The 12,829-nt window shown below is 31.8% G+C and overlaps 2 protein-coding genes across 2 annotated transcripts; one reads left to right on the top strand and one right to left on the bottom strand.

Moving 5' to 3' along the window:
- The first annotated feature begins 488 nt into the window (after positions 1-488).
- Positions 489-1,337, top strand: LOC107062249 (uncharacterized). The gene has a single exon (XM_015312649.1). The coding sequence runs from the start codon at positions 489-491 to the stop codon at positions 1,335-1,337; it is 849 nt and encodes a 282-aa protein (XP_015168135.1).
- A 5,418-nt stretch (positions 1,338-6,755) lies between these two features.
- Positions 6,756-10,229, bottom strand: LOC102592726 (F-box/kelch-repeat protein At3g61590-like). The gene is made up of 2 exons (XM_006339592.2): positions 9,491-10,229; positions 6,756-8,248 (listed from the first exon to the last, which is right to left on the bottom strand). The coding sequence occupies exon 2, from the start codon at positions 8,224-8,226 to the stop codon at positions 7,009-7,011; it is 1,218 nt and encodes a 405-aa protein (XP_006339654.1). The 5' UTR covers positions 8,227-8,248; positions 9,491-10,229; the 3' UTR covers positions 6,756-7,008.
- Between the last annotated feature and the right edge of the window lie 2,600 nt (positions 10,230-12,829).

The following is a 12,829-nucleotide window of genomic DNA, read 5'->3' as shown; positions in this document are numbered from 1 at the left end:
GTAAATGATACATCTTCTCAATCATTAAAAAAGGCAATTTATTCTTTGCTTTTGGATCACTCATTATGTACATCCAAAATACGTGGTCAAGGTTATGATGGGGCTAGTAATACGCAAGGGGAAATAAATGGTCTTCTTTGATTTTACAAGATACGTCATCTGCATATTCTATTCACTGTTTTGCTCACCAATTGCAATTGGCACTTGTAGGTCTTTCCAAAAAGAATTCGGATGTGGATAATTTTTTTTATGTTCTCACTAATATTTTGAATACTATTGGAGCTTCATTTAAACGCAGAGATTCACTTCGACAACATCAAGAAGATAAGTTGGAAGAGTTGCTTAAATTTGGAGAAGTTCATACAGGGCAAGGCTTGAATCAAGAACGTGGCCTCCAACGACCGGGTGATACTTGTTGGGGGTCTCATTTTAAAACCTTGGACAATTTCCTGATTCTTTTTTCTTCAATTGTTAATGTGCTTAAGGATATGAAACGTGATTGTCCATATCATCTTGATAGATTTGCGGCGGAAAATCTTTTGAGCAAGATTCATGAATTTGAATTTGTCTTTATGTTGCACTTGATGTTTAAGGTGTTGCTATTGACGAATGAGTTGAATAAAGTTTTACAAAAGAAAGATCAAGATATCGTTAATGCTATGGGATTGCTTGACCTTTCAAAGAAACGATTGCAAATGATGAGAGAGGATGAATGGGACTCTATGATGGATGAGGTTAGCTTATTTTGTGGTAAACATGGAGTTTCAATTCCCAAAATGAATGAAGACTACTCTAATGGGAAGTCGAAGCGTAAGAGGTCCAATATTTCATATTTGCATCACTTTCGTGTGGAAGTGTTTTATGCCGTCATTGATTTGGCACTTCAAGAACTCAATAATCGTTTTGATGTGGTGACTAGTGACTTGCTCCTCGGTATGGCTAGTTTGAGTCCGGTTGATTCATTTGCTAATTTTCACAAGGATAGGATAATGAAACTAGCCGAGTACTACCCAAGTGAGTTTGGTGATAAAGAGCTTCGGGAACTCAATTTTCAACTTGATGATTTTATTGTCTATGCTCAAAAGTTTAATAGCAAGTTTCTCAACTTGAAGGGAATCAAGGATCTTGCAAAAGTGATGATAGAGACGAAACTAGATCAAACTTGGTCACTTGTGTATCTACTTGTGAAGCTAACTTTGATTATTCTTGTTGCTACCGCAAGCGTGGAAAGAGCATTCTCATCAATGAAGTACATAAAGAATGATTTGCGTAATAGGATGGATGAAGATCTTTTGAATGGTTGTTTAGTTTTCTGTATAGAGCGTAGTATATTTTAAAATGTAAGTAATGATGTCATTATTGACCGTTTTCAAAATATGAAAACTCGTCGAGGACAATTGTAAGTGAATGATGTTTTTTGCTAATATATTACTATATAAAGATTGCTACTACCTACTTGCTCGTCAACTTGTTCTCACCGTAAAATTTATATAATTGAATTAATTGTCTATTTTGAAGATAATGGTGCCCCCATGTTCTTGAGATCTTGGATACGCCTCTGATTCTAAGGTGCGCCAATCACATCAATTTAAGTGCGGAGAGTCTCAGGGAGACATCTCAAGCCTTGGCTCGAAGCAGAAACCAGTAAAGAGCTGAAGGGGAAACCTCTTTGTCACGGGACATTTCTGTGACCATCTCCTCTGTTTCTGGTTCACATCAAAAACAAGAAGGGCGGAGCTCCATAACTCTGTTTCTGGTTCACATCAAAAACAATAAATTATATGTATTCAATTTAATAAGTCGTAGAATTTTAAATGTTTTTTTACTTGAGGTTGATGTGAATAATTAAAAGAGATGACATATTTTATGTGGTTAATTCAACCATCTCATAAATAGATAAAAAACATGCATAACTTTTTCTTAAAAAAAGAATGAAAACTGACAAGTTTAAACACTCTATTAGGTATTGTTATGTTCAATTAGAACAAAACTTAGTTAGAGTTTGTTTAAGCCATCGATGTAGTTGGATTGTTGTTTTTTGGAAAAGACAAGTCAAGAGGATTATTGTCGAACAAGTGAAGATATCGTTACAGTTGGTCTTAAGAAAGTGATCATATATATATTTGTGCCTCAACATGAAAATAATTTTTCTTCATTTTTTTTAATCTGTAATTTATTTTTACCAACATATATCTCTTTGAAGACCCTTACAAAACTAATGAAGGATAAGTATATTTTTCTAAATATTAGAAATTACAAAGTCCTGAGCTCCCATACATTACACAACCACTCATCGTCAAATAAAATTCCCACAAACTTGGCCAAGGAAAATAACAACACGCACATGAGGGGAAATGTAGAAACCTTTTTCTTAAGTAAATAAAACTGTATATTTTTAACAAATTAAACTTTTATATACACTTGTAGCATTGTTACTATATTCTTCTTTTTGTAATTATTAGAAATGGTACCATAAATCATTTAATTCAAAAATGATGAAAGAAGATTATATTATTGGGGGGCAAAAATGGAAAAAGAAAGGAAGATAGACAAAATTGATGGACCCGAAAGGAACCGGTGGGCCCATACTAATGGGCTCAACTTTAATTGCTAGTCCAACTAAACATGGGGCCCGTCTTAATGTGAGACAAATAGACAAGTCATGGGCCTTATATGCCCCAACAAAGTATTGCCAAAAAGGATAATTGTCATTTTTCATATCATTCTCTCTTACCATGTAAGAAACCTAAGAGAAGACACTTCGATAGGAAAATAAATATTAGTAATATATATGTAGCGTTGCAGGCCAAGGCAAGATTGTGATCGGAAAAAAGAATCGTTCTTATTAGGACGTGAAAGGGACCTTTTCGGTGCCTTTAAATGGAGGGAATTAGAAATAAGACAAATATACTCTATAATACTGCTACACTAATATTAATTTTTTTCAGGTTTCAAAAAACATTTGTATTTCAGTTTCGATTATTTTTCGTTGTTGTTTGTTACTCTCTCTGTCCCAATTTATGTGACTTACTTTTCTTTTTGGTCAGTCCAAAAAAGAATGACCCATTTCTATATTAAGCAACAATTTAACTATAAAATGTATATTTTACCCTTAATAAAAGGATTTACAGCCACACAAATTTCTATCATTCATTTTGGACCACGAGTTTTAAAAGTCTTCATTACTTTCTTAAATTCCGTGCCGAATCAAACTACCTCACATAAAATGGGACGGAGGGAGTAATTGTTATCAAATCAATATAGTGTACTCTTACAAATGCCCAAATATTTGGGCTCAGTTGGAAAGCAGATATTTTCAAGCCCAAGGTCCACAAAAACAATGATGTAGAAAGAAAAAACAAATGATTTGTTTGAATATGGGGACATTTGTGCATTTATTCGAGAGCAATAAAAAAAGATTTTTTTTTTTGTAATTGAAGAAACTTTCGGAATAGAATGTAATTAGCACCAAATGTATGTGATTTCTATACTTAATACTAGATATTAAGAATATGGGTCATTAGACGAATTCGGAAAATTCGATATATGTGAGTGATTTGTGTAACAATAGGAAATATATGAGTCACTTTTATAATAAGGGATATATCAGCTCTAAATGTCAAAGTTGAAGGGTATATTAGACTATTTTCCCTTTATTTATTAAAAAATTTACAGTGTTAACTAAGGAATTCGACATACAATTTGTGTAAGATCAAACCTTGAGCATTAAGCGTTAGGTATATGGATATATCATTTGGTAGTTGGTTAGAGTTATGCATAAATTAATAGTGTAACTATTAATTACGAATATATCTATATATTATTCAGAGAAGGGCCTAAAATGTCCCTCATCAAGTATTTGAATTGGTACAAAATTACCCTCCATCCACCTATCGGCCCTAAAATACCCTTATTTCTAACGGATCACACTCATTAGGTGGATGGAGGGTAATATTGTACCAAATCTCATAGTTTAAGGGCATATTAGACCCTTTTTCGTTAAAATAATTTGAAATTACTTAATATATACGCTCAAATGATTGACTTGATTTTGAATTTCATAGTTAATTTAAAATTATAAAAAGGTTAGGCATCTACTCTCTAAACTACTCCCTCCCCGACCCTTCACTTATATCTCTTCCATTTTTTTCTATTTGGATCTTGTCCACAATTTTTTTTAAAATTATTTATCACAAACAAGAGAGAGAAAAAGAAGGAAAATAGCGATGCATTCATATAGAAATAATTAGTTCAATAAAAGATGACTTAATCAAGCAAATATGTACAAATATTACATTTTTGTGTGTGTACCCAAAATTAAAATTAAAAGAATAAAAATAATCATTTCTTTTATCCCCACCCTCATCCCATCATGGCAATAATACTAATTAAAAGAATATAAATATGTGAGTTCATTTCAAGTTTGATTCCCGGATATCCTAATTATGAATAAGAGATTAAATACGGAATAAAAGAGATTGAACAAGACATTTGGATAATTGAGAGAAAATTTTATATTAATGAAAATAATAATTTTTTTAGATGAACAATCCGTCGGGGTAAGTATCGATTTTAGTTGGATCCCTATTTATGAGTTGGGTTACGTTATAATAAATTGGGGTTGATTTAAAATAGGCCAATAGGAAGTAATCATGAAATTATTTTTTCAATATTATTTTCAAGTGTATCGGGTCAAAATATGAATCATAAGTGGTTTTATAGAAAAATAGAAAATTTAAAAATATCATTATTGTTATTTATTTGAGAAGGGTTTAAATTTTTAGTAATCACATTAAGCAATATAATAAATAAATATTTAATAATTTTACTTTAAGGGAGCTATTAAAAATAAGGGCAAATATGAGTCAAAAGATTAACATCGAAGGTATTTTTGAGCCGAAAGGTGGACGTCAGAGGTATTTTAGGGCCGATAGGTAGATGGAGGGTAGTTTTGTACCAATTCAAATACTTGAGGGGCATTTTAGACCCTTCTCCGTATATTATTTTATATGGATATTAGTCTAACATAAATTTTAGATCTGAAATGCCAACTTATCTCTTGGTTAAGTAGTAATTGTTCAAATTGTTGATTTTATCTTAGATTATTTACTTGTTTTTGTTTTTTACTGTGGCTGTGATCCAAACTTCAGCGGACAATAAGACATATCTCCTAGGAATTTGTGTAATTGTTTGGTGTGAAGAAGACAAAACTGTAAAATTCCAATTTTTGTTTTAACACAAGGTTACAAAAATATATACTAACTAATTTTAAATTTTAGTCTAGTTTATCTGTTTTTACATATCAAACTTCAATAGCCATACAAACGCATGCAAGTTGCAACAACATGAATATTTACTCTTCTCATCAAGTTAATATCTGAAAAAGTTTGGCTAAATATTATATATTATTTTGATTTATGAGTTACCTTTGTAGAAAGAATAAAACTAAAATGATGCTTGAAAATATAATTTGCCGCAAAAAATATCACATCAAGAGTTGTTAAATGTCCAATTATCATTATGGGTGAGTATTCTTTATAAAAAAAAATTCAATTATTCAAAAGCGCCAAAGTTTTATTGAATAAATATTGCTAGTGACAAATTGTGAAACCCTCTAGATGGAAAAGGTGTAACATAAACTAGTAAAAATGTTATATAATTACACTTTTTTTTTAACATTTAGTGTCCGGAACTCACATTGAAGTCCAACTAAATTCAGATTCGTACTGAAAAATCTCACATTAGGGTAAAGTGTTTCCTAACAGAAGCAACTTCATATCCAAGAGAACTTGCATCCGAAACTTCTAGTTAAGGATGAAAGTACTCAGTGGCGGATCCAGAAATTTTGTATCATGGGTGCTCAACTATTTTTAGCTCGGAAAATGCTACATATAATGGGTGCTCAGTTAATATATTTCAATACATTTCTAAATTTTGTACATAAATAAGAATGTTGACACAAAAGGTAGTGGCTGCTTAAGCACCCATAAGTGACTGCCACTGAAAGTACTTATCACTCCACCATAACTCTTGTTGGTTTATTATTACTGTTATGTTCAGACAAGATTGATTATTATATCGAGTACTTGGTACCTCCCAATTAGGTCACTTGCCCATAATCACTTTGGCAACCAAACCATCAGTGTCTTGTAAAGGGGGCTTTTATTTTCTTGGTATAGTAACAAGAAACAAGTGATGTACCAAAACTCAAAACACACTCAAGGCATGGGCATGAGTATGACTTTACCAAAATAGATTGAGTATGTCATTAGCCAATGAAAAAACTTTATTGTTGGACATGTGAAATCTTGAAACACCAATCGTTTTTGACAACAGCTCACTTATGCCATGACCATGTGGAAGGTATGCTGCCAACTCTCATGGTTCATCAACTCAATTTGGTAACTAGCTGTGGTCCTATGCCTAAAGAGCAAAAAGGTCCATAAACAAGCCAATCATGTGCTGCCAAATGGAGGATTCATTGGGGAAAGAGAGAAAAAGAAAGGGAAATTTTGGTCTAAAAATATTGGTAAAAAGCAATGTATGAGGTTACAAGTTAGGATAGCCCATCTTCCAATTTTGACTTTGTGATTTGCTAAGACAACTTGTCCATGTCTTGGGAAAGAGAACTCTAGCTTATGCAAACACAGAAACTAGAGATAAAGAAATGTAACAATAACCCTATGTTGCTCAATGTTCCGACTCTTCAAAAATATTAGATGAGTGAAGCAACATAAACATAGATAATAATAACCTTTGGAAGCTGAAATGAATGTGCCTCAGACTGCCCAATTTTTTTTTAAACAATATTCTCACTTCATAAATTAGCAGCCTCATTGGCTGGTACATGTTGTATAAACCTTTCAAGAACACAGAAATCTTTGCATTGAGAGGAGACAGGGAGGGAAGAAAAGAACAACAAAAGGAGTACAAAATCAAAAGACATGAAAGGAAATGATGATAGGATTCTAAGGTGCGCCAATCACATCAATTGACGTGCGGAGAGTCTCAGGGAGACATCTCAAGCCTTGGCTCGAAGCAGAAACCAGTAAAGAGCTGAAGGGGAAACCTCTTTGTCACGGGACATTTCTGTGACCACCTCCACTGTTTCTGGTTCACATCAAAAACAAGAAGAGCAGGAGCTCCATAACTCTGAATGTATATGAGATCATCAGTGCCACTGCTGGCAAAAACATCATCGAATTCCCCAAAACCTTGAAAATACTTGTGTGGCATGCGGGAAATTTCTTGCCATTCTGTCCCCTTAAGTACCCATATGCCAATCCCCTTAATTATGTCAGGACGATCTGGTTTCCCAATCCCTCCCACCATTACTAACTTTTCCTTGAGGTTCATTAATCGGCCACATGTTAGAGAACATGGCACGGGAATGAAAGTCTTTATTAACGAACAATGGGATGATCTGCTTGAGAGGTTGTAAGTGATCAGACCGTGACGACTTTCTAGACCACCACCTCCAGTTGCATAGATCAGGAAGTACAAAACACCATCACAGATGACACTTTCATCCCCACCTCTCCAGCCTGTTAGAACCTCAGTCAAAGGGGTCAACCACTTCATTGTTCCAGAATCATATATGTGGATTGAGAGATCCCACTGATAGAAGTTACCTGGTACTTGCTTAGATTTAACAATGGCGACACTGTAACAAAAAGTTTTCATGCTTGCACAGATAGCCAATGCACTGTAATCAGAAAACTTGAGACCAGGAGGCTCCTGAAGGTTCTTGCTGCATTTGGTTATTGGGTTACAAACATATAGTTCGCTTCTACTGTCATTGTCCATGATGCAAACTAATCCACATGAAGAAGCAATGAACCAATTGGATGTCTGAATGCAAGGGAGGTCAATACTATACCATTTTCGAAGGGAAGGATCATAGGCATAACCAACTGGCTCCTCTGAGCTTGTGAACATAAAGTACCACGGTTTTTGAGACAACACCTGAGAGAAGTTCCATAAGAACCTTCTTGAACTCACTATCTCATACCATCTTTTACACACACAACTTGCCCTAAAAATGCTAGCAATGGGAAGATAGGCCAGTATTCGTTCCAGTAAATCATCAGGCAGTATCAAATCCACAGGAACTGAGGAAGCTTCTCTATTTTCTTCATCGTTAAGTTCTGAAAATGAATCAAACTCAACCATGGCTGGTACAACGTAATCAGGGCAATGACTGACCCAAGAGGTTTCCCCTTCCATGATGATGGAAAGGGATGAAAACCTACAGGCAAAAAGAAAAGTAAAACTTGAGTGAGATGTAGTAGATGAAACAAAATTAACCTCGTCTCATTCACTAAACAACAGTTATCCTTCTAATAAGTAAGTGCAAAAATAGCAACACATCAGATCAGAGAATTACAAGATCATCTAACATCAAAACCTAAAGCAAGACAAGAGGTGGTTGCTCAAGTGGTAAGCACCCTCCACCTCCAACCCTAAGGTTGTGGATTCGAGTCACCGAGGGAGCAAAGAGGTGGGAGCTCCCAAAGAGGGGTTTATAAAAAAAGCATGAAAATGAACATATTTGTAAAAAAGCATTTGTGAGAAAGAAGCTAAATAAAAAATATATCACAAGACCTAGATGGCTATAGGCCAGGTTGTACAATGCAAAACACTATTGCTCAATAAAGCAGATTGAGCAACATCAATAAATCCAATCCAATGAAGCTGTTTTTATGAAAGGTCAATAGTGATGTTGTACTTCAACCATGGCTCACTTAACAGAAGAAACATCAATCAAAAGCAATGACATGGAGAAGCAACATTTCATTCAAAAGAAAGTAACAGAAGACTTATATAAGTAATATTGACAACAAAAAATATTAGAGAAAGAATATTCACCACAAGTTTACAGATAAAACCAAAAGATCTTCTCTTTTTAGTTTCAACACTTCATTTCATTCCAAAATTGAGGACACTTATATAAACTAACACAGGTAAATGCACTTTTTATGCCTCATATACATATCATATGGAGTTTAAAGGCAATAAAACAGATGCATAATGAAGAATACTATTTCATAAACAAAAAGCACAAGCAAAACACAGATCAACAATCTTGTCCTAGTACCTACAAGCAAAAAGGGGAAATCCCACCTCTAGTATTTCACCACTAAAAGTTAAAACGCATTTAATGAAAAGAGACACAAAATGTGAAGAAATTACAATATCCCCAAAACACATACAACAATAGAATTGGCTAATCAAGAAAGGAGCACCACTTTCATAGATTTCTACATGAAACCTTAACTGATTTTGTTACCATACACGCATGTTGTCCCAAGGGGCAAAAGAAAACCAGAAGAAACCACAAACTGTACAGAACAATCCATAAAACACAATAAACCATAAACTTGGCAATGGAAACTACAATAAACAGACAAGTTCTCAAATAAATAGATCTCAAAAATCAATTTTTGAAGAAACTATTTTTTCTTGAAATGAATGAAATCAAAGACTATACCTTTGCTAAGAAACCTCCTTTCACCAGCTCCCAAACCAATGAGTCTAGCCAGACTCCTAAGAATCCTCAAGATTTACCAGTTAAACAGTAAGGAAAACAACAATGAAAACTTAAAAAAAAAACACCCTTTTTTTCAGACACAAACAACATCCAACAGCAAAGAAAACAAAATGGTATTCAAGATTATCCCTCAAATCTCAAAGAAAATGGTAAAGATTAGATTTTTCCAGTAAAGCACATCTACCCTTTGAGTATAGAGAGAGGAAAGGGAGTTTTTCTTGATGACCCTCTTCCTCTTTTATGTTTTTTAGCCAAAAAAAAAAACAGCTACCAGCACTTGGAGTGACAGGGAAAGGCGGTATTTAATAGGGCATAGAGAGAAGGAGATGAGGGGGATATTGGGGGAAGAGGAGTGGTGTTTTTAAAGGAAAATTTGATGGGGGTTTTAATGGGGGAAGAAAAAAACATTGGGATTTTGGCCACAATCCAGAAAACACTCTAAAAGGATATAATGCTGTCTTACTCATCATATCAAGTTTTTATGTCATTTTATTTTTTTTCTAATTGTATTTTTCATCTAGTATTCATTTCGAAATTAGACCAGACTAATTTAAATTCATTTTAAGAGTATAACTCTCTATTGAAAGTGATTTCATACTTGTCCTAAATCTAAATTCTATATAACTAAGAATGAAAAAGTAGAAGCTTACCATTCAACCACGTACTTTGATTTTCATGTCATTTTTTGTGGTTCTTTTCCCTATTATTTTATTTCTTCCCTTGTGTTACTCTCTATATATCACATTAACTGAATTTTTAGGGGGGTTCAATATTTAAAATAATTGAATTGTTCAAAGTTCAAGATGTATGTATGTTTGATATTTTTTTCTATTTGCCTTTCCTTTAATGAAGTTTAATATTTTTAGGAGATATTCCCTCTGTTTAATTTTACTTGTCAGAGTTTGACTTGACACACCCATTTAGAAAATAATTAAATGATATAGGTATTTTATTAAATTATTATAAAATGATGTCTTGAAAAATAATTTGAAAAATAAGTATTTAATGTTGAGGTTAAACATGAAAAAAAATATTGTTTTTTTTAATGTCAAAAGTGACAAGTAAAAATGAAAATTTATTTTAGTATCAAATGACAAGTAAAAGTGAACGGAAGGAGTAAATTGCACTACTTATAAAGATACATGTATATTTCACAAAGAATAATAGTGGAAAATATAGTTTAAATTATGTCCTTAAATATTTTTAATAGGTGTACAGTATTTATCTCATATTCAGTTAATATGGAATAGAAGGAGTAATGTTTAAGGGCAAAGACTTTTAAAAGAAGAAAAAGATAACTCCAGAATTTCACTAATAAATATTTTTCTTAATAAATGTATATTAATTATCTCACATTCAGTTAATATGGAATAAAAAGAGTAAATTAAAGGGCAAAGGCTTTAAAGAGAAGAAAAAGATACTCCATAATTTTACTAGTAAATATATTGTCCACTTACTAATCAAATAACAAAAAATATCTTTTAATTTAAAAGTAAAATAAATATCTTTATTAATCCAACAGTTTAAAAAGATACTTTTCATAGAGAGGATCTTTTAGGAAAATCATTACTACAGTATATCAAATACAGTTAATATATTTTATATTCCTAATTTTCAAATATCTCCATTATTAATGTTTTTCCTGTTTATTTGCATTATTAATAGTAAGTTATACATTAGCTTCTTTTCTTGCTTCATTTTTATTTACAACATATTTATGGAATATACTTTACCAACACATACAAGGATAGTGTCTATATATGTCCCACTTTACCGACATATTTAAGCAATCTTTTTTTCTTTTCTGATTTGCTTTTGTAGAAAATTGTGCTGTTATTTATTTTTTTGGTTTGTCATAGGGATTTCCTCCAATAGGTTTACTTTACCTAATTAATGACCCTTTACTCTTTTGTCACATCTTAAAATTCTTACTTTTTTAATGATACGTTTCTCTCTTCTTCTTCTTTTTTTCTTATTTATTTTGCTTTTTTTCAAATATATTCTTTTGTATGGTTGTATTCAATTATATAGAAAAGTTCTAGCAGTAAAGAACGTCTTCCCGGTTGTATTATGTACCAAAATATTTACTAATCTAGTCAATTTTTTGTTTCTCATTCGATATCTGAATTGAAATTCGATTAAATGTAAATTCGTGCATTACAAAGTTCATTTATGGAGTAGTAGAAATAGCCTCGGTTATAATATAATTTTTTATATAAAGTTTCGACTAGCTCCTTTATAATTCACTTAACAATAGTACAGAAAACGAAAAGGGAAAAAAATAAAGTTAGGAGTATTAGAAATAGCTTAATAGTTTGTGAATTATGATGTTATGTACTTGTTGAGCCCCAACTATATAAGTACGGAAAAATCTGGAAAAAAAAAACAACAAAAAACCAGATTCAGTGAATGACCCCTTTTCACTCAGGGTAGTTTGTACCTAATATAAAATTATGATTTTTAAATTATTTTTATGAAATTAAATTAATTTGAAGTTAAAAGTATGATTTGGATATACAATTTTGATTCTTTAATTTGTATTTTTATAAATATAAAATTTAATAAGTACTGAATACTATAAAAAAAAAATCATCTTTTGAATTTTCAAATTATGATTCCAAATCATATATATTCAAATATCAATTTCAAATTATAATTTTATATCATATATTAAAATATTAATTTTAAATTATAGTTCCCAATTACAAATCTAAATATTAATTTCAAATCCTAATTTTATATCATATATTCAAACGTCTGCCGAAAGGGCAAAATATGCATATATGTAGAGTAAGAGGCACCACCTATTTTTCCACACATTCTCCTCATATTTTCTTATTAGTCTATTATCCAAAACTTAATTATGTCTCAAATGAACATGCTCACTAAAGTTACAACAGAGATTTAAAGCTAATTTTAGGCGTTCACGTACTTTTAATGAACATAAAACGTAATTCAACTTTAAAAAGATATTTAAAAGATGAGAATTGTTCAAATCATACAAAAAGAATTTCAATTCGTCTCCAGTTGATGTGGACTTTTTACATCCACACACTTAGGAATAAATAATATTTTAAGTACAAATAAAATAATAGGAAAGTTCAATATAAAAAATAAAAAATAAAGTAAATTAAGTTCTAATTCTATGTAAAGAAATAGACAAAACCATATATGAAGAGCTCATGCTATTTGCTTATTCAACTCAAATTATATATCCATATACAATCATATTTACGGTTACAAAAGGGTAATATTATGTATTATATGATACTAATTTGT

This window comes from Solanum tuberosum, unplaced genomic scaffold (assembly GCF_000226075.1).
Source record: "Solanum tuberosum cultivar DM 1-3 516 R44 unplaced genomic scaffold, SolTub_3.0 scf00010, whole genome shotgun sequence".
Classification (NCBI taxonomy): Eukaryota; Viridiplantae; Streptophyta; class Magnoliopsida; order Solanales; family Solanaceae; genus Solanum; species Solanum tuberosum.
Note: the sequence above shows the minus strand (reverse complement) of the source record. Positions and strands in the feature narration are given on the sequence as shown.

Excerpts from the sequence above, each read along its gene's own strand:
- LOC107062249 (XM_015312649.1), top strand. The coding sequence starts at position 489 with ATGAAACGTGATTGTCCATATCATCTTGATAGATTTGCGGCGGAAAAT.
- LOC102592726 (XM_006339592.2), bottom strand. The coding sequence starts at position 8,226 with ATGGAAGGGGAAACCTCTTGGGTCAGTCATTGCCCTGATTACGTTGTA.